The 19,587-nt window shown below is 35.3% G+C and overlaps 6 protein-coding genes across 6 annotated transcripts; 4 read left to right on the top strand and 2 right to left on the bottom strand.

The window, feature by feature from the left end:
* Nucleotides 1-6,506: 6,506 nt before the first annotated feature.
* On the top strand, nt 6,507-6,677 carry TrAFT101_011953 (uncharacterized protein; the record flags this gene model as incomplete). Its single annotated transcript, XM_066129424.1, has 1 exon — nt 6,507-6,677. The coding sequence occupies one exon, from the start codon at nt 6,507-6,509 to the stop codon at nt 6,675-6,677; it is 171 nt and encodes a 56-aa protein (XP_065985558.1).
* A 1,783-nt stretch (nt 6,678-8,460) lies between these two features.
* CEL61A (glycoside hydrolase 61) lies at nt 8,461-10,122 on the top strand. Its single transcript, XM_024900740.2, has 2 exons — nt 8,461-8,751; nt 8,816-10,122. Exons 1-2 carry the CDS (start codon nt 8,565-8,567, stop codon nt 9,673-9,675), a joined length of 1,047 nt encoding a protein of 348 aa, XP_024757617.1. The 5' UTR covers nt 8,461-8,564; the 3' UTR covers nt 9,676-10,122.
* Nucleotides 10,123-10,520: 398 nt separating this feature from the next.
* Nucleotides 10,521-11,791, top strand: TrAFT101_011951 (uncharacterized protein). Its single transcript, XM_024902690.2, has 3 exons — nt 10,521-10,860; nt 10,915-11,511; nt 11,565-11,791. Exons 1-3 carry the CDS (start codon nt 10,586-10,588, stop codon nt 11,665-11,667), a joined length of 975 nt encoding a protein of 324 aa, XP_024757618.1. The 5' UTR covers nt 10,521-10,585; the 3' UTR covers nt 11,668-11,791.
* A 1,571-nt stretch (nt 11,792-13,362) lies between these two features.
* TrAFT101_011950 (uncharacterized protein) lies at nt 13,363-16,090 on the bottom strand. Its single transcript, XM_024904225.2, has 10 exons — nt 15,629-16,090; nt 15,288-15,573; nt 15,043-15,226; nt 14,914-14,983; nt 14,832-14,850; nt 14,624-14,780; nt 14,338-14,569; nt 14,187-14,279; nt 13,890-14,130; nt 13,363-13,809 (listed from the first exon to the last, which is right to left on the bottom strand). Exons 2-10 carry the CDS (start codon nt 15,511-15,513, stop codon nt 13,499-13,501), a joined length of 1,533 nt encoding a protein of 510 aa, XP_024757619.2. The 5' UTR covers nt 15,514-15,573; nt 15,629-16,090; the 3' UTR covers nt 13,363-13,498.
* Nucleotides 16,091-16,240: 150 nt separating this feature from the next.
* Nucleotides 16,241-17,554, top strand: TrAFT101_011949 (uncharacterized protein). The gene has a single exon (XM_024908570.2). The coding sequence runs from the start codon at nt 16,337-16,339 to the stop codon at nt 17,447-17,449; it is 1,113 nt and encodes a 370-aa protein (XP_024757620.2). The 5' UTR covers nt 16,241-16,336; the 3' UTR covers nt 17,450-17,554.
* A 122-nt stretch (nt 17,555-17,676) lies between these two features.
* TrAFT101_011948 (uncharacterized protein) lies at nt 17,677-19,445 on the bottom strand. Its single transcript, XM_024902036.2, has 3 exons — nt 18,648-19,445; nt 18,447-18,581; nt 17,677-18,383 (listed from the first exon to the last, which is right to left on the bottom strand). Exons 1-3 carry the CDS (start codon nt 19,320-19,322, stop codon nt 17,718-17,720), a joined length of 1,476 nt encoding a protein of 491 aa, XP_024757621.2. The 5' UTR covers nt 19,323-19,445; the 3' UTR covers nt 17,677-17,717.
* Nucleotides 19,446-19,587: the final 142 nt, after the last annotated feature.

The raw sequence follows: 19,587 nt of genomic DNA, 5'->3' as shown, positions 1-19,587 counted from the left end.
CTTTCCTTTACTTAAAAAAAATACCTTTTTTTATTATATTTATTAATAAAATAACTTTTTATATAAAATCTTTAATAAATTTTTAATAATAGTTAGTAAGTCTAAAGAATACTTATATTTCTTTAAGTATTATAGGCATTAGCTATTCTTTAATTATAGTAACTTTCTTAAGATTTATATAGATTTCTTCTAGGGTAATAATATATTTAAGAAATTCTATTTATTAAAAATAAAAAATATATTTTTTAGGATTAATAAAGAGTTTTATTTCTTTAAGTTTTTATAGTATAAGATAGATATATTTTTTATATTCTTTAAGGGTTTTTAAAAAGATAAAAATATTATTAATATAGGCTATTGTAAAGTTATTTAAGTATAGTTTTAATATATAATTTATTCTCTTTTAAAAAAATATAGGTATATTAGTAAGCCTTTATAGTATAACTATATATTTATATAATCTATATTTTATAGTAAATGCTGTTTTTTATTTATTTTTTTCTTTTATTTATATAAGCTTATAGGCTTCTGTAAAGTTAAGAATTATAAACTACTTTTTTTTATATAATTTATTTTTAATTTATAAAATTAATAATAAAAGGGTTTTATTTTTAATAATAATTTAATTTAATTTATAGTAGTTAATAATTAATTAAAGTTTATTATTCTTTTTTAAAATAAAAATAATAAAGTATTTAATTAGTAATTTTAATATATAAATATATTCTTTTTATAATTATATTTTAATTTATTCTTTAAGTATTTTTAATTTTCCTTTACTTAAGTTATATATTTTATAAAATCTTAATAATTCTCTTTTTTTTAATATTATTTTATAATCTTATTTTAAGTATAATAATAACCCTTTTTTTAATTAGTTATTAAAGAGTTTTTAGTATTTTTAATATTATTTTAAAATTAATGCTAATTATTCTTTTAAAGTAAGTTTTTTTATTTTTAATTTATATAGTTTTTTATTAAATTTTATTAATTTTTAGTATAAGATAGTAATATACCTTTATATATAAACTTATTTTATTTTCTTTTTTTTTTAATAATATTAAAAAAGAATATTTAAAGAGCTAAGGAAAACCTTAGGCTTTTAGTAACTTAGTTCTTCTTTTAATATTTTTATATTAGTTTTATTTAAAGTACTTCTATTATTATACTAATAGATTTAGCTTATTCTTTATTTTATATTAGGTTTATATTTATATAATTAAGGTATTCTTAAGATAAGATTATATTTTAGAATATTAGCTATATTATATACTATATTTATAATGTAGTTATTAATTTATAGCAGCAGGGGATTAGTTTATTGCTTTATTTATTCTTTATTATATTTAAAGGTTTATCTTTTAGTATAGAAAAATTAATATAATTTTCTTTTCTTATATATTAATAACTATAGATATATTATAGTTATAGTAGATATATAGTTACTTCTTAACCTACTGTTTATTAAAACACTAAGTAAATTCTTATTTAGTAATACTATTAAAATAATTCTTTTATTAAAGTACTTTTTTTTTTTTTTATTATTATATTTTAAGTTAATAATGTTTAAGTATTATAAGTCCTTCTGCTGCTTTTTTATAAAGGACTTTAATAGTTTTTTAAATAATGCTAGTTTTTAATCTTTTTATTTATATATTATAAACATTTTATTTTATTATAGTCTTTAAATTCTTTTTATTAGTAATTTAGTTTTACTTTTTTAATTTCTTTTTATTTATGCTAATTCTATAGTTTTTTTAATTTATATACTTTATAGAATTAATTAATATATTTAAAAAAGCTTATTTTATCTAAATATTTAAAAGGTTTTAAAATAATTATTTTAAAAAATTAATATTATTAAATAGCTTTTTATATAAGGTAGTATAAATTATTATATAGTTTTAATATTATATATTAAAAGATATATATTAAGAAAATATTCTTTTTAGCCTTTTATTTAAAGTATTTTATATATTTATAAGTAATACAGTTAGTTTAATTAATTTAATAATATAGCAGATATACTAGGTTAATGTAGTTATATTCTTTAGCTAATTTTTTATAATTAAGGCCTTAAATAAATGCTTAATTAATAGTAATAGCTTTAATAATATATTATATTTTTAAGGTTTACTTTTATAAATTATTTTAATAAGTATATAGCACTATTAAAGAGTATTTTATATTTATATTTACTTTATTTATAATATTATATTAAAATAGATTAAGCATTATAATTTTAAAGGTAAAATTTTTATAATATTATATAATATCTTAAGTTTCTTTAAAGTAATATTTATAATTATATTATTTATTATCTTTATTATTTTCTAGGGTAATGCCTTTAATTAAGTTTACTAGGTTTATAAAATTAACTTAAGGGATAGGTTATTAATTAAGGATTTTATTATTAGCTTTTATATTTAATATCCTAGAGTAATTTAAGAGTTTAAATATAAATTTATAAAAGTTATAGTTATTATTATTTTTAGAAGATTTTAATTATTTTAATAAATAAATAATTTTATTACCTTTATTTATAATATATATTACTTTTAGTTTAAGAATTATAAATTATTTTTTTTTTAAAGATTTATAGTTTTTAGCTATATAGTTTAATTTTTTATAATTATAATATTTAAATTTTTTTTTTTCTTTTGCATTATATTAAAGTCTATAAATCCAGCTGTATTACTATTATCTTTAATAATTAATTTTTATTATTTTTTACCTTAGTTTAACTATTTTTTACTAAAGCTTTAGTTTCTTATATTAAGTTTATAAAGTAAGTTATTAGCTTTAATATATTCTTTTATAAAAAAGATAAAATTATATTTAATTTAATTTTTATTATAAACTTTTTTTTTAATACTTTTCTTAAGTTTATTATAAAATTACTTAATAAAGGCAGGCTATTTTTATTTAACTTTAAAGGCTAAGTTTTTAAATTTTATAGTATAATTAAAGCATTTTTCTTTTTAGTAAATGTTTATAAATTTATTTTTAATTATTTAAATTTCTTTAATGTCTTTAAATACTTTAGTAAATTTTTTTTTAAATTATTTAAAGCTATTAAAAACTTTTTAAATTTAAGTTAATAGGGGTTCTTTTAAATTATTAAAGTAGGCGTCCTATATAAGATAAAACTATTTAAAAGCAGTTTTTTTAAGGCAAGAGGCTGTAAAAGAAGTCTTTTTATATTTTATATTAAAAGTAGTTTTAAAATCTTTAAAGTAGGCCTTAAGTTAAATTTAAAAGAAATAAAGTTTACTAGTCTTGCTATTAAATATAAGTAAAGGTTATTATTTAATAAATGCTTTTATATTCTTTTTAATAAACTTTTTATTATTAAATTTATTTATAAAAATTTTATTTAACTTATATATATTTTTTATTAACTTAATAGCTTTATTATTATTTATATTCTTTTAATTAAAGGTTCTTTTTATAGTAATATTTTTATTATTATTTTAAATAAAAAAAAAAGTCTTTTTTAAAGTAAATTAGCTTTTAGTATTATTTTAAAATATAGTAGTTTAATTACTTAAAAGATCTAAAGTATTTTTTTAAATAAAAGTTATTAATATATAATATTTTAATCTTATACTTAATATAAAGTAATTTAATTTTTAAAGAATAAATCTTTAACATTAGGTTTATATTAGTAAAGAAATATAAAAGATTTTATAAGTAGTCTTAATTATATAGCTAATAATTTTAAATAAAAGTTTAATTTAATTATTATATAAATATTATATTAATAACTAACTATTTAAGCTATATTTAATAAGCATAATAAACAATCTTATATAATAAGTTATTTTATAGTTATTACTTATATAAGTTATATTATATTTAATAAAAATGCTTTCTTAGAGTTACAGTCTTATCTTATAAGTAAGTACATATCTTACTAAGAATACATTTCCTTTATCCTAATTAGTTATCTTGTCTGTGGTTTACCCGGAGGTATGTACCAGAGGGATCTTATGTAGTTGGTTTATGACAGGTGGCCAGAATCATGTCGGCCAGCCCTGCTATCCGACTTTATCAAGGGAGGCACCGAATGAACTTTACTATTGAATTATAAACCATAATAAAGTAACAATAACATATATACGCCCAGCTGCAGTTTATTAAGTATAGAGTATTAATATTAGCTAAATAGCCGCTTAACTCTAGTTATAAAGCACCTTAAGCCATGCATAAATAAAACAAGTAAACTCTATAACCCTTAAGCAAAAGAAATATTTATTTTTAAATAATATATAAAGAAAGAGTTAGAGTTAAATAAAAAAAAAAGCAAAAATAAATATAATTTTTATTTATATTATAATTATTTATAAGTTACTAGGTAACTTTATATTTGCTTTTTTATACTTTCTTGCTTTTTTTATATTATTACCTATAGTAATATATAATAAAATTACTTATATACTTAATTAATTTATTAACTAATATAAAAATATATTTTTTAAAAACTTAATATATAAGGTACTAGTATATTATATAAAGTATTAGTACATAATTATTAAATATAAATATTAAATTAAAGAATTGGTTATTTGCTAATTTAAGCTTCATAAGCCTAAGGCACTAAAAGAAAGTAGTAATAATAAGCAATTTTAAGTTTTAAACTAGCAAGTTACCCAAGCAGCAGCAGATTAAGCATATTATTACAATCTATTATACTGTTAAGTCAAACAGGGCAAAAGATTGGGCAAATAATTACTATTGTAGCAATTATTATAACAGAACCAGCTGCTTATAAGGGATTCTATCTGTTACACTAAACCAGGTTGTAATATATCAGGAATTTGCAGGCAATACACAGCAATCTAGTAACTCGCAACCACTATGCAATAAATACTATAGCCGAACCGGCTGCAGCCGGAGATAAGTTTAAATTTTCGAGAGATCAGCAGGCTCTGGTATGGATTTCTCGAGCACAAAGACAGAGAATTCGGGCAAAAGCGAATGTTTGATGATAATTAAGGAATTTCAACAGCCGGCACAGCGGAGCTGGCCTCAGCCGCTACAAGGTAGTACTCTGCGAGCAGAAGTTTCCATAAAACAACGACGAGCTTCTGTGTGCCGCGGGATATCCCACTTACCTAACTAGAGTATATAGAAGTCCTTAGGCTATCCTCCAGGGCCCGCAGGGCTCCACCCAAGTAATACCGAGCCAGAGATCACCAATAGTAACCAGTTTCGCAAGAGGTAGATCCGTGTCATCTATTAGGCAGATCCGCCCTGCTAATCAAGGCTCTAAACCAAGTACATACATCCCACAAGGATCTTAAAAGTTAGCTTAGTACAAGCTCTATTCTTTTCTAATAAATGGGTTATATTCCTATACTTTGCTTATTATATTATTTTCTTAAGAAAAATAATAAATCTACAAGTATAAAAATTTATATTTTATATTCTAGCTAGTAAAAAAAAAAAAATAAAAAAATAAAAAAAAAAGTCAGAATGTTAGTATTATATTAGTTATATTATATATTATATTATATTATATATATTATTTCTTTAAAATCCTTAAATTATAAAATTTTATATAAATTGCTGGTTCTTAAGTCTCTTTCTTTATAAACTTATATACAAAGTAAAATATACCAATGTAACATTTAAAATCCTTGTGGGATGTAGCTAAGAATAAGAAATTAACATTTATAAATATTTACCCCCAGAAACAATTTTAGTAGCTCTATCTCACTTTGAAGCTTATGGAGAGATTATTAATACATGCCCCTACTAATTGTAATTTTGATTTGAAACATCCCGTTCCACCAAGGGTCGAAGCAACTAATCATTGAATTACCAGCCAAGCTACTCCGTCCAAGCTAACCTGCCTGCTCAACAGGGCTGCGGAACACACTTTGACGAGGCTTCGCGGCCTACCTTCCTTACAAGGAAGGAAGCCACGGAGAATCGTTAAGCCGAGTGAAGCCTGTAGTATAAGAGGATGAAGCTCTTCGTTTTAGATAGAAAACAACACACGTTCGTCATACCAAATAACCCCTAGCTGTCATAACGGGCACGTTCCATCGGGAACAAAGCCGCGTTGGCTTGATCAAATGGTTCCGTAACGTGTTCTCGCCCTGTGGTCTTAATAGTGGTATAACAAGCTGGGTTTCTGTAGTTGTGTTTATATGTGTGCGAGCCAGTTCAGAGGTATGTTCCCGACTTGTTAATAAAACACGAGGCTATCAGAACATTGACCCCCTCAAATTAATTTAATTATTATATTTCTACGGGATGCTTGGGTTTTGAAGCATTACGACGATGAGGTGTTCTGCCGGCTCGCTTTCCCTTATCAATGGCTGCCACTCACCCTCCTCTCTGTGACGGTACCTCAGTCCTTCAAACCTTGCTTCTTACAGTGGGTTATCATGAAAGTCATGTTGTTGCAGCCGATTGTATTCCTGGGATGGCAATGCAGCTCTCGGCTAACGACTCTCGTGACGCTTGGACCTGGTTAGCCGGCGACCTCTCGGCCTATGACACCTCCGCACGACTTCGTCCTGCGATCCCGCCACGGATTCGTCGACGCTTATTGCCTCGCGACGATTGCGACGTATGCGGCTGTAGCTCGTCAAGCTCGAATTGAGAGCTGTCACGGCGAAGGCTCGCGTTCATTCGGCGCGTTCCTCGGCCTGCATTCTAGCTAGTCTGTCTGCTCAGACTACGGCCTCGGGCTGAATACCTGCCTTGACTCCGCTAATAACTTTAAATAAAAACTTAATTTAATTAATATATAAATATAATATTAATAATTAATTATTTATGCTGTACTTATTAAATATAATAAATAATTTTATATAGTATTTTATTTTATAAAGCTTATAATTTTAATTATAATTTTTTATATAAGCTTATATTTATAATAGTAATTTATTTTTAATAGCTTACAGTTTCATAAGTAATTCTCTTTCAATTAGCTTATTATTTTATAGTATATCTGGAGGTATATATTTTATAGTAGTTGGGCTATAATATTAACTAGCTAGTATATAGTTTATAATACCTATATTTTATTAGTAAATTAGTTTATATTTATTCTAAAGTATATACCTTTAGTTACGGCTATTAAATATTATATTATAATAAAGCTATATTTAATAAAAAATATAATATTAAATTTAATAAAAACTATTAACTACTAGCAGTAATAATATATAATAATACTAAAAAATTAAGTATTTAAAATTAAATAAATTATGTTTTTTACTATAAAATTAAATACAATATAGGTATTTTTATTATATAGTTATAAGCTTTAGTAGTCCTAGTGACCTAGCTTATAATAGACTTTTGGCGAGGCGCTGTATATTTAAAGTTGAGGGCCGGGCTGGAGGAGGTTGCTTGCGCAGTATATTTTTTTTTTTTTAATTTTTAAAAAAAAGCACTTTCAAGTCCTAGAGGTCTCTTATCAGCAGCAATGCTCTAATATAATACTAATTAACTATTTTTATCTATAGCTGTAGCAGTTGCAATTACTGCATCTTTGGTCAAGATATTCTTTGCTACAGTCTCAGTATCTTCGTCGAGGATGACTTCAACAATGGCAGTTTGGGTCACTATTTTATTGCCCAAGAGGGTTATGTATAACATAAACCAGCGATAATATTATCCGAAGAGGCGGACCCTCCTCAGTGTGCTGGCGACACAGTCTGTAGCACCTTGATCCAAGCCCGCAACGGCATGCATTCTATTATTAGGAAAATTCTCTTCAGCAACGAGGGCATCACCACTAAGATCAAAAAGCTTACCAACGGCAAGATCCGTTTTAGAGCCGTCTTAATGTGGTAGTAGCAGGGTTGGTATCACACAAGATCTGAGTGTAAAAAGCAAATAGTGTAACCACTAAAGCAAAAGGGCTAAGCTCTTCTATTTGACATTCCTATTTTTATACCTCTATATATAAGTATTTTAACTGCTACCTACAGTTTTGAAACAGGCCTATTGGAACGGAAAGATATATTCTTTTTATTCCTAGTTGGCTTAGAAAACAGTTGTAACAGGCATTGGTCGCTTCCTTACTTATACCCTAGAACACAAGGAAAGAAGTTAATTGCTAAATTGAATATAGCTGTTATAGCTAGCTACATGAACAGGTAAAACTATAAATCGGTAAAATATATTTTCTATGTATGTTTATTTTTGCACAAAATACCTAAAGAAGTTAAATCAGTGATATTTTCATTTGCCTAGCTTAACAAGCGGCGGCTGTAACCAGTTGAGTGCCAATCCTTTCTAGCCGCTGCAACCTTCTCCGCAATATGGATACTATATATCGGAACAAGACGGTCCATTGTTTTATTTCTGGGTAAATTATTTAGCCGCCATAGTTTATTGTCTTTGTTTTCCAAATTGGCGGGTAACTCGGCATTCTAGGAGGCAACCAGAGCATTGTCGCAGGAAAACAGTTGGATGGCATTGAAGGTTAGCCACGGTGCATAAATACAGATATAATTATCTAGTATGAAATATCTGTCGAAGCAGTGTTTCGGGTGTACACAAATACAGGAATTTCTCCGTAATAATTACTTCCAAACATGGTACAGAAGCTTGCCAACCTCCTCGTCAGCGCACTGACGGTGGCTACTGGCGTTGTCGGACACGGGCATGTCAACAACATTATCGTCAATGGGGTGTACTATGAGGGCTATGATCCAACATCATTTCCATACCAACCAAACCCGCCCATTGTGGTGGGTTGGACGGCTGCCGATACTGACAACGGTAAATGCCTCTCACCCAGGTCTGTAAACTCTCCTCGGGCTATGATGCTAATACCATTCGCCAGGTTTCGTTTCACCCGACGCATATCAAAGCCCCGATATCATATGTCACAAGAATGCCACCAATGCTCGAGGGCACGCGTCTGTCAAGGCTGGAGACTCTGTGCTGTTCCAGTGGGTGCCTGTTCCGTGGCCACACCCAGGCCCCGTCCTTGACTACTTGGCCAACTGCAATGGTGGATGCGAGACTGTGGATAAGACTACACTTAAATTCTTCAAGATTGATGGCATTGGCCTCCTCAGTGGCGCAAATCCGGGCAACTGGGCCTCAGACGTTCTAATCGCCAACAATAATACATGGGTTGTACAGATCCCAGAGGATCTCGAGACGGGCAACTACGTGCTACGCCACGAGATCATCGCCCTACACAGCGCCGAGGAAGCGGATGGCGCCCAAAACTACCCTCAGTGCTTTAATCTCGCTGTCACAGGCACTGGATCCCTGCAACCTACCGGTGTCCTAGCGACCGAACTTTACCAAGAGTCAGACCCTGGTATCCTCTTCAACATCTACACTAGCCCACTTACCTATATTATGCCTGGTCCTACCGTGGTATCAGGCCTCCCTTCAAGTGTCGCCCAAGGGAGCTCCACCGCGACAGCCACCAGCAGCGCCACAGTTCCTGGTAATGTCAGTACTGGAGGGACGAGCAGTAGAACTACAACGGTGCCGAGATCAACGTCATCGGCCACAACCAGAGCTAGTTCTTCCTCTACCATCACTACGTCAGCACCTGCTGGCACTGGAACTCAGACCTTGTATGGTCAGTGTGGTGGCAGCGGCTACTCTGGCCCTACTAAATGCGCCTCGCCAGCCGTATGCACTACCTTGAATCCCTACTATGCCCAGTGTCTTAACGGATAGTTATAACGGCTGGTATGTCCATGAGGGTCTTTAACACCTCCATATACACACGCTAGCAGTGAACTAAAACGCCTAGTGATTAAGCTAAAGGGGGGACAGCCGTTTGGTGGATTTTGAAGTTGCTTTTGGAATACTAAGTGAAGTCGATATTGATTTATAACCCAACCCTTATGGTTGCCTTACCAGGGCTTTAGGGTCAACACTCTTAAAGAAATGGACCATCAGGTCAATTCAGAGCAGGTCGTTAGATTAGAGAGGTTATCTAGTAATCGCTGACAGGCTTATTGACTGAAGCAAATAATACAGCATAAGTAACTGGGTATATAACTTCACATTATAACACTCATTCATATACAGGTAGTTTAGATAGGTTGTTGTTAATGTAGCCAATTGGATATAACATTTCAGTCTAGTAGCTCTGTAATAGTATTAATTGCTTAATCTTCCTTACATTTCGCCTTATGTTAACCAAAAGAATCTCAAGCCAAGGGCTATCCACTGGAAATACATTGTAATACTAATTCTAGCATTCCAACTTATAACATACAAGCTATGATAAGATATTACTTTATAATAATAATAAATTAGGCAAAAGTGTTTTATTTTATTTTTACTTTAGCCGCTAAAATGCAAGAGGTTAAGTTCGATTCTATATAGGCATTGCGGCTTAATACTAGATTTAGGGTGTAAAGGGAATTAAGCGGATAGAGTACTACTTTAATCAAGTTTCAATTTAGCAAGTCCGGAACAAATCAAAATTGCTACGCACAGCGGAAGGGCCTTGCAATATATCTAGGTCTTGCCCTATGAGTCTTCTTTAGGCACGTTATCATGAAATCCAGGCGATATTCACTTTATAATAGTTAACTCTATAGTACCTTGAGTCCATAGCTGGTCGTTTTGCACAAACATGGCTCGCCAAACTGCTCTACTGGCCCTTGCGGCTCTCTCATCCCTCTCTATCGCACAAATCTCGGACAATTTTGAGGAAGGTTGGGACCAGACTATATGGCCCACCTATGCACCAAGTTGCAACCAGGGCGGAACCGTCAGCCTCGATACAACAGTAGCCCATAGTGGTAATAACTCCATGAAAGTTGTTGGTGGCCCCAATGGCTTTTGCGGACACATCTTCTTTGGCACTACCAAAGTGCCGACGGGTGATGTATATGTAAGAGTTTGGCTGTAAGTGCTCTCGCCAAGCAATTGAACACACGCATACTGAGTGGGTGTTTTTAGTCAGCTTGAGACTGCTCTCAATAACGACCATGTCACATTCATTGTTATGCCAGACAACGCTCAAGACGGTGATGATCTCCGCATTGGTGGTCAAAGTGAAATCCTCGACTATAACCGCGAATCCGACGATGCTACCCTTCCTGACCTATCTCCACAAGGCATTGCTTCCTCAGTCAATCTGCCTACTGGATCGTTCCAGTGCTTCGAGTACTATCTGGGCACTGACGGCACAATCCAGACTTGGCTGAACGGCAACCTCATCTTGGGTATGACCACGGGGCCGAATGCTGACAATTCGAATGATGCTGGATGGACGAGAGAATCTTATACTCCTGACATCACTGGTGTCTACTTTGGCTGGGAGGCCTACAGCGGAGACATCAATACCGTTTGGTTCGACGACGTCGCGATTGAGACGAGCCGCGTAGGATGTGGCGGCCCCACGGTATCTGGAAGCACCTCAATTAGACCAACTTCAACTACACATAGCACTGTCTCGGGACCAACAACCTCCAACCCTACCACCACTACAAAGCCAAGCACCACCATTCCGCCAACAACTTCAAAGACAACCAGCTCTGCGAGTGCTTCTCAGACGTAAGTTCTTTTACAATATAGGAGGCAAACAGCATGCTAATACCCTCTGACAGTAAGTATGGCCAGTGTGGAGGCCAAGGTTGGACTGGACCAACTGCATGCGCTTCTGGTTCAACATGCATGTACCAGAATGCATATTACTCTCAATGCCTATGAGGTAGAGAAGTAAGAAATAAAGTAAGAAGATTTAAAGCATAATTTAACTTGCCTAGCTAGCAGGTACCAGCTAATTAATAATATTATATGTGTATATATATGTATATATATATATTATTATTATTATTATTATTATTATTATTATTATTATTATTATTATTATTATTATTATTATTATTATTATTATTATTATTATTATTATTATTATTATTATTATTATTATTATTATTATTATTATTATTATTATTATTATTATTATTATTATTATTATTATTATTATTATTATTATTATTATTATTATTATTATTATTATTATTATTATAAGAATATCATGACTCTAATAAAATAAACAGTAAATTTTTGATTAGCAATGAATACTTGGTACGAATGTTATACTAGGGCGGCGTGATATTAGGGAGGTATATTTTTTTTTTTTTTTGTAGTACTTGCATATAAAATGATCTAAGTTGGCATTTCCCTTATCTAAGGGTTTAATAAGTATTACTATATTATAACAATACTTATGCTATATTAAGCTACTTATACTACTAAAATATAGCGCTTTATTTTAGCACTGTTTTATAGTACATCAATAGCTTAAGATATAGTAAGTTAATTACTGTATATAGCAGTATTAGTGCTATAGCAGTATTTTAGTGATATACATAAAAGCATCGCTGTTTATGCTATTTAATGCAATAACAGTGCAAGGGCCTGAGGGATTATAGAATCATACCATAGCGAGACACATAGTCTGTAGCTGCGGATTCATACTTATCAGAGCTCCAGTACGTAAGCCTGCGGTGTTAAAACCATTGATCATGCGGTACAAAGCGTGGCATAGTTCGTGATCCATAACCGCAGCGGAATATATGGATAGTATTGAGGTGAATGGAACAATATTGGGCTCGTCAGAGTTGAATACTAAACAACCCAACATCTCGTCGGTGGTGAGATGCAATCGGCAGTCTTGGCGATTTTATCTACGCCGCGTGTGGGAATATTGGTCGTTGATCCCTGGTGGTAAGCCTGTGGACAGTGATTCACAAAAGAGATATGCATTGTTTGTTTGTTTGTTTTATTATTAACGCCCGCTAAGTGAGCTAGTTACATAAAGCCGCGTCTGGGCATTAGGACGGTAGGAGCCGCAGGTTTAAATCCCGCGTTCGCTACATATCATACAAAACAAAAGGAAAAGTAGTATTAATCTAGATTCTATAGGGCCGGGCCATATATGCTGGCGTCCTCTACAAGTGTCTAAAAATCTTTATAGCCCTTTAGGCCTAATAAATAAGTAAAGGGGCTGAATCCTGCTAAAAAGTCTTTCTCAAAGGCTTCCGGAAGAAAAGGTTGCATCATTCTACACTCCACGAAGTGCCCTTATGTCCTGGGCTCCCCGCACTTGCAGGTGGGCCTTGTGTTGTAACCGAATCTTTCGTGATACCCCACAAAATCCCCGTGTCCCATTCTCTCTGACAGAAGTCTGTAAAGCACAGGTCTCAGTAATTGTAGCTCAGGAGGCTTGGGGAGGGCGTCTAGACCGCCAGCGTCTGTGATACGAGGGGCGGTTGCTGTCCCAAAGAGATATCCATGCTGTAAAGACTAAAATGTGAAAAATCATTAAGAAATCATTTCATCGAGCACATCATTGTAAAATAACAAGTCTGTTGCAAAAGTGTTGTTTGTGGTATTGGTGTTTGAAGTCAATTACCAGCATTCAATTGAGTATTCTAATATTATGGTCACAGATATGAAATATTGGGCAACACTTAATATACAGGCAGAGTATACTACGTTCCTATGTTATTATCGCTCGCATAGTACCATGTAATTATAAAGTATACCTAAAGTATGGGCTGTGATCACCAAGGTCTAGTAAATCGGTGTTGCCATACTTCTCCCTGATATCTTCTTCTGTCATTTGATCGCGCTTTGCATTAATTCTTTCCAATGTGTAACGAAGAATTAGACATGTAACAAACGCTACACAGTCGATTCCCAAGATGAATCCATAGCCTGTCCAATAGTGAGGCGCTTCTTGTGACAGAAAGATGTTGGAGCCTGCAATACCACCGAGATTTCCCATGCAAATGAGATGAGCCATGCCAACGGCTCTTTTAGACGAAGGAGCAAGGTTGTTTGCTAATTATTATCCAAAAGCCGTTAGCTATGATATCAAATATCTCTTATTTTTTTTATAGCTGCTTAAAGAGTTCTCTTACCGACAAAGCATAAAGTAGGGACCAGCGACATGTATATTCCTGATGTTGCAAGGAATAGCATGCCATATGTCAACCCTGGAAGCTGCGGGTGGGGAACTGCTAACAAAGCTGTGAATCCGACTATTCCAACCGCAACTCCCAAAAGTATGAAAGGAGTTCTCTGCCGGTAGTGATCCGAAGCCATGGCATTTGCGACGGTGAATATCATAGCAACGACATAAATCGGAATAGTAAGGAGTTGCTATATCAGAAGTCAGCAACTATACCTACCAACGTGCCTATGTATAACCAACTTACGGCATTTGCAGAAGTGTATCCAAGTTCTAGAATTACCGTTGGGACTGTATATGTAAAGCCGTAGGATGAGATGCTAGTGGCCCAGTACATGAACTTTGAGAAAGTTAGTCTGGCGAAGATATGACTCTTAGCGTAAAGAAATAGGACGCACCACAGCTGCCCATACTTTCCAGTCTGTGAGACCTGCAATTACTTGTCGCTTGTTTACTTTGTCATTGTTTGTGACTTTACCCCGTCCAGAACCCGTGTCCTGTTCTAACCTCAGGATGATGAACTCCCGCTCTTCAGTAGTGAGAAAAGGTGCCGTGCTAGGGCTATCAGGAAGTAGAGACCAGATAGAAAATGAAAGAAAAACTGTGCATATACCTTCCAAGATGAAAATCCTACGCGTCGAGTTAGTACTGTGGCAGTCCCTCATTTAGGGCATTGGAACTGACCATCGCCAGCCTTGCAGTCCTGCGACTCCATCCATCATCTGAATGGCATACGCAAGCAGGCCTGAAAATGCTCCGGCAAGTGACACTGCTGCGTAAAAGAACACCATTCGAGACTGGACTTCATAACGCGTGTACCAGACAGTAAGGAGATAGGTTGCTACATAGGATTAGCGACGATGATGAGCGATAGCCGAGTTACTCAACTTACCTGCGGGGAAGAAGCCGGCCTGTACCAAGAATGCATTAATTGATGTTTATCACAATAGGAAAACATCGTAAAAATAACTTACCTCTGCCACTCCGAGGAAAATGCGGATGGCCAAAAGTCCAGAAAAGTTTTGAACGATTCCAGTCAAAGTGCTATTACCGTTATCATATATTAGCTGTTATCAAAAGATAGAGAACTGGTTACAGCATACATGACTAGTCCCCAAGAAAACATCATCAAAGAGATCCAAATTGACGGCCTTGTAAGCTTGAGGATGATATTGCTCGGAACCTCTAACAACGAGTAGGGAATAAAAAACAACGTCACAGCGATATTATACTGTGTTCCCGACAGATGGAGATCATTCCCTAGGCCAGCAACTTTGGCATTGCCCACTTTTTTCCGTCAGCCAAAAGAGATGTAAGAGCATGGCCAGTAATACTGTATTAGACTTACAGTTACCTCGGTCAATAAAAGACACAAGATATAGAAAAGACAGAAGCGGAACGAGTCGCCAGTCAACCTTTCTCAAGATTCGTTTCTGCTCGTGAGGTGTGAACGAAGGATGGTAAGTTTCCAACTGTTCAATGGATGGACGTTCCTTGTCGCACAAGTCATTCTTTTCCAGTGCATCCATAGTCGGCACAGAACTTCTGGATGGTTCTGTGTGTTTCGAAGCCATAACACTGTGATTATGGGTATCTATCGAATGAGATCCTTGCAACTGCGAGTAGATATATATCTAGAATATGATTAGAAATTTCTTAAAAGTTAGTTGAAAGAGAGTGCTGATGAACAAGTTTGTTTTATACCCAAATTCACATTGTTTGCTCCTCACAGCCGCATCCTCACTGTGGCCGATCCTCACTGTGGCCGCGTAGGTTGACTACAGTATGGTAGTCAGGTTTCCGGTGCATCCGTGAACCCCATGGGGAATCCTGCCATTCTCCCGATCTCAAGCGCGTCTATCTTTGTCCGGAGTTCGAACCGCTATCCATACGCGCAACCTAGAGTTGACCGGATAACGGGACCAAGATTGGTGGAATTGAAGATGGCGATACATATTAGCCCCAGGGCGGCATTGGCTCCGAATCAATTAAACAAACAGTGAATTAAAAGCAGCGGACACGGTGCCGAGTGATGTACTATCGGATTCGGAGCGGCGTCCACCACCCAACATTTCAAAGTGCTTCGGTGACTCGGAGGCCTTAGATCCATGAAATGTCCAAGACTCCAAGAATAAATTTCGGAAATGAGTTACGTGAGACTTGTAGCCGGACAGAGATGGGGGCTTTGACGCAAATGCACATTGCCCATAACTTGCTTAGCAGCGCGGAGATGTCATATGCGGAGATGATAAGCTGAGTCGGGCGGCGGGCCATGATGCAACGCTACGTTTTGGGCGCCTATAAGAATATTAAAAGTAGTAGTATTCTTTCAGTAAAGATTGTGTTTGTGTCCACGTCTCTAAACACTGATCTCACGTTGCTTTGCACGTGTGTTTGATGTGCGTCGGCATGTCAACCATTCGCTCTTCCTTCTGGCGCGGCGGCGTTTGCAATGCTCTCATTTTTCACAAATCCGATCTTCCCACAGACCGAACAAAATGGCAGCCTCTATTTGCAGCGGCCATGGGCTCTCCTGATCCGTACGGCAGGCAATTGAACGGCATGGGAGGCGGCGTCTCGTCTCTCTCCAAAGTGTGCGTTGTCTCACCGTCTACACGAGATGATGCCGATGTGGATTTCGAGTTCGTTCAAGTTGTCATTGATGATGGGACACTTGATTTCGCCAGTAATTGTGGTAATATGATGGCTGCCATTGGACCATTCGCCCTGGACGAAGGGCTTCTCAGTTTGGTCTCTGCGGCAAACTACGCAAGAGTACGCATCTACAATACCAACACCAAAAAGGTTGTCATTTCTTCATTTCCTATAAACGGAGATGATTCAAAATTTGACCCCCATGGAACTAACCGAATGGATGGTGTTCCGGGCACAGCATCAAGAATCTCGCTGTCTTTTCAGTCGCCTGGTGGAACACAGACTGGGAAAGTGCTGCCCACTGGTCTAGGCCTAACATCCATGAATGTCACGGACAAGAAGGGAAGGAAGATAAAAGCCTCGTTGTTGGACGTCGCTAATCCAGGTGTATATGTTGACGGCAGCGATCTTGAAATCCGGCCGGATATTGCGCCTGCTGAACTAGACCATCAAAAGGAAACCTTGGCTTTATTGGAGGCTATTCGCCGGGAGGCTGCAGAACTGATGGGTATGGATCCAAACACGTCGAGCGTGCCAAAAGTCGTGATATTGTTTAAGCCTATTGATAAAGAGGTGTCTACCGGGGCCAATATTAAATGCTTGGTCCTGTCGATGGGGCAAGTTCACAAGGCAATCCCTCTTACTCTGGCGCTAAATCTAGGTGTCGCCTGCCAAATGGAAGGAACATTAGCCTCCAGGCTAGCGAAGAATTTATCTCAAGATAATACAGTGACAATACAGCATCCTAGTGGGGTTATCGACGTTGGTGTGGATATATTGGGGGAAGACGTCTTGAGTGCCTCCTTGTGCAGCACAGCAAGGCTGTTAATGAAGGGCGAGGTGAATGTTGATTAGGGAAAAGGATAAATATCGAATAGTAATGCAACACGGTTGTTTTCGGAATATGCTGAGCTTCATCCTGTAATCAGCATTATTTACCTATAATACTTGATTTAGCCGTGATTCTTCAAGTCCAGCTATTGCAAGTGCTCTCATACTGATAGAAGCCATAGTGCCACAGCATCAAGAGCCCCTTGAACCAGCCACTGCGTAGAAGTATTATCGTGTGGTACCGAAAAAATGGAACATATACGGTATTTATTAAACAAACAAGCTATTACTACTACAAAGTGCTTCGTCCAAAGAGTTTGCACCAGATGTCAAACTTCTCCCTAGGCATTTTGAAGATGTGATTGTAACTGTAACCAAGACTCAGCTGTGTTTTCCAAGCATCCCCAGATTGAATAGTTGCTTCAGCAATCGGTAGTTTCTGAGCTAGTAGCAACGCTCTCTGGTGGTTAGAGGACGATTCTCCGCTTTGATGCAATGATACAATGATTCTCGCAAACCGCTGGCATTCCTCTTCCAATTTGTATATACCTGGTGTGTCCTGTAGATGGATGCATGTATTGAGACGGCTACTATATATCATGCAAATATAATATATAATAAGCGCATCGTAATACATATTTCCAGAAGCTAAGTCATTAATTGAGATCCCACTAGGTTGGATATATTTGTGATACCAGCCTTGGAGAGACACTCGAAGTTCCTGGGCTCGAGATATGAGCTCTTTAATTATTTGAAGTGGCTCGTCTGGTTTATGACAAATAACATCAGTGAACCTTTTGAACAGAGTAGGTATGGTAACAAAGATCAACACTATGGAGATAACCATAGTACTTCTTTCCGGCACAAGAGGATCGTCAGTGATAATTGATAGCAGGGTCGCTTTCCATGCTGGATGATCAAGGAAACAGGTTTCATTATTGAGTATTGCTTCCGTGGCCTACAAAGATGTTAAGCTCTGTTTTTATGTAAATTCTGACATGGTGAAAAGTATAAAACTCACCATTGGCCCAACATGGCCCATGAAGAGACATTTCTCGAACTCAGATGTATAGTTCTGTGGACCCCGTAATTTTATTATATAAGTTGCTCCTGCGGTGTGCTTCATCCACGCGTCCTCTCGACTAGGGTTGAGGAGCTGGGTATATTAAAAAAGAAACAATTAACCAATGTCGCCCAAGAGATCTGTAAGATCGGTACTTACTTCATATAGACCTAGCGTTAGCGTAGCGCAGAGGACCTCAGCTGTAATGTGCTGAGAAGTAGAATGAATCGCATCTTGTAACTTTGAGAGCGCTCTTGAATAGCATGAGAGAGCAAGGAACTCCCATTTTCTGTCGTCGGGGGCAAGTAACCACCTAACGCGAGCCAGCACACAATCTGTAGCGCTTCTTATTAAAACGTTTTGCTGGTAATGCAAAGGTATATACTGAAAGTATGACCAGTTTCTTCCCTTGAAGAAATGCGATATAATTTGAGGGCTTTCAAGAAGCCTTTGCCCAGTATACCGACCAACCCCAACTGAAGTTAGTAAAGATAAATCTATGAAATGTAGATTCGTTTTGGCGAGGACTGTTGAATATGTAGGGGTGAGGGTTCGCAAGTATGTCGTATCTGTCCGCATGAAGACATCTTCGGACTTGGTTTTTGCATGTCTTTTTGTCACATTAAATGTTTGGGATTCCTTGTACTTTGCTGAGCTATCACAAAGATCGTCGCGGGGTATGAAAAGGGGAAGTTGTCTGCTGTTGGGATGCCGATACTTTGGTTCTGCCTTCCTTTTCTGGGCCACTTTCTGCATGATATCACGTCGTGTTTTGGCGCGATCGACGGGCAAAGTAGTGGTCGGATTTATCCAAATAAAATTGTTACTAGCCATTGCGGCTGATCCGAGTTTCGCCAGCTGGATGACTTGAAAAAATGAGGATTTGTCCTAGTGCTATGCCATGATTTCTAGAGGTGGATATTTCGGGGTATCTTGCGTATTGTTGAATATTAGAGTCGTCAACAGAGAGGGTCGCAGTCAAGGATGTGGGAAATCCCAGAATCCTTTTAAACTGTACTATAATAGTACGTTCTAGATACTATGTAACACTGACAAACACTGTTGAAGTGGGGAAATTGCCTCAGAATCCACAGGCTAC

The sequence above is a fragment of the Trichoderma asperellum genome, chromosome 7, assembly GCF_020647865.1.
Source record: "Trichoderma asperellum chromosome 7, complete sequence".
NCBI classification, from domain to species: Eukaryota; Fungi; Ascomycota; class Sordariomycetes; order Hypocreales; family Hypocreaceae; genus Trichoderma; species Trichoderma asperellum.
This window is presented reverse-complemented; position numbering and strand designations above follow the sequence as displayed.

What these genes read in the sequence shown, in the direction of transcription:
- TrAFT101_011950 (XM_024904225.2), bottom strand. Translation starts at nt 15,513, where the DNA reads ATGGCTTCGAAACACACAGAACCATCCAGAAGTTCTGTGCCGACTATG. An exon ending in TTTTATTGACCGAGGTAACT is followed by an intron (nt 15,227 to 15,287) that starts GTAAGTCTAATA and finishes GACGGAAAAAAG; the next exon opens with TGGGCAATGCCAAAGTTGCT. An exon ending in GGAAAGTATGGGCAGCTGTG is followed by an intron (nt 14,280 to 14,337) that starts GTGCGTCCTATT and finishes ACTTTCTCAAAG; the next exon opens with TTCATGTACTGGGCCACTAG.
- TrAFT101_011949 (XM_024908570.2), top strand. Translation starts at nt 16,337, where the DNA reads ATGTGCGTCGGCATGTCAACCATTCGCTCTTCCTTCTGGCGCGGCGGC.
- TrAFT101_011948 (XM_024902036.2), bottom strand. Translation starts at nt 19,322, where the DNA reads ATGGCTAGTAACAATTTTATTTGGATAAATCCGACCACTACTTTGCCC. An exon ending in TAACGCTAGGTCTATATGAA is followed by an intron (nt 18,582 to 18,647) that starts GTAAGTACCGAT and finishes TAATATACCCAG; the next exon opens with CTCCTCAACCCTAGTCGAGA. An exon ending in TGGGCCATGTTGGGCCAATG is followed by an intron (nt 18,384 to 18,446) that starts GTGAGTTTTATA and finishes ACATCTTTGTAG; the next exon opens with GCCACGGAAGCAATACTCAA.
- TrAFT101_011951 (XM_024902690.2), top strand. Translation starts at nt 10,586, where the DNA reads ATGGCTCGCCAAACTGCTCTACTGGCCCTTGCGGCTCTCTCATCCCTC. An exon ending in GTATATGTAAGAGTTTGGCT is followed by an intron (nt 10,861 to 10,914) that starts GTAAGTGCTCTC and finishes GGGTGTTTTTAG; the next exon opens with TCAGCTTGAGACTGCTCTCA. An exon ending in TCTGCGAGTGCTTCTCAGAC is followed by an intron (nt 11,512 to 11,564) that starts GTAAGTTCTTTT and finishes ACCCTCTGACAG; the next exon opens with TAAGTATGGCCAGTGTGGAG.
- CEL61A (XM_024900740.2), top strand. Translation starts at nt 8,565, where the DNA reads ATGGTACAGAAGCTTGCCAACCTCCTCGTCAGCGCACTGACGGTGGCT. An exon ending in GGCTGCCGATACTGACAACG is followed by an intron (nt 8,752 to 8,815) that starts GTAAATGCCTCT and finishes ACCATTCGCCAG; the next exon opens with GTTTCGTTTCACCCGACGCA.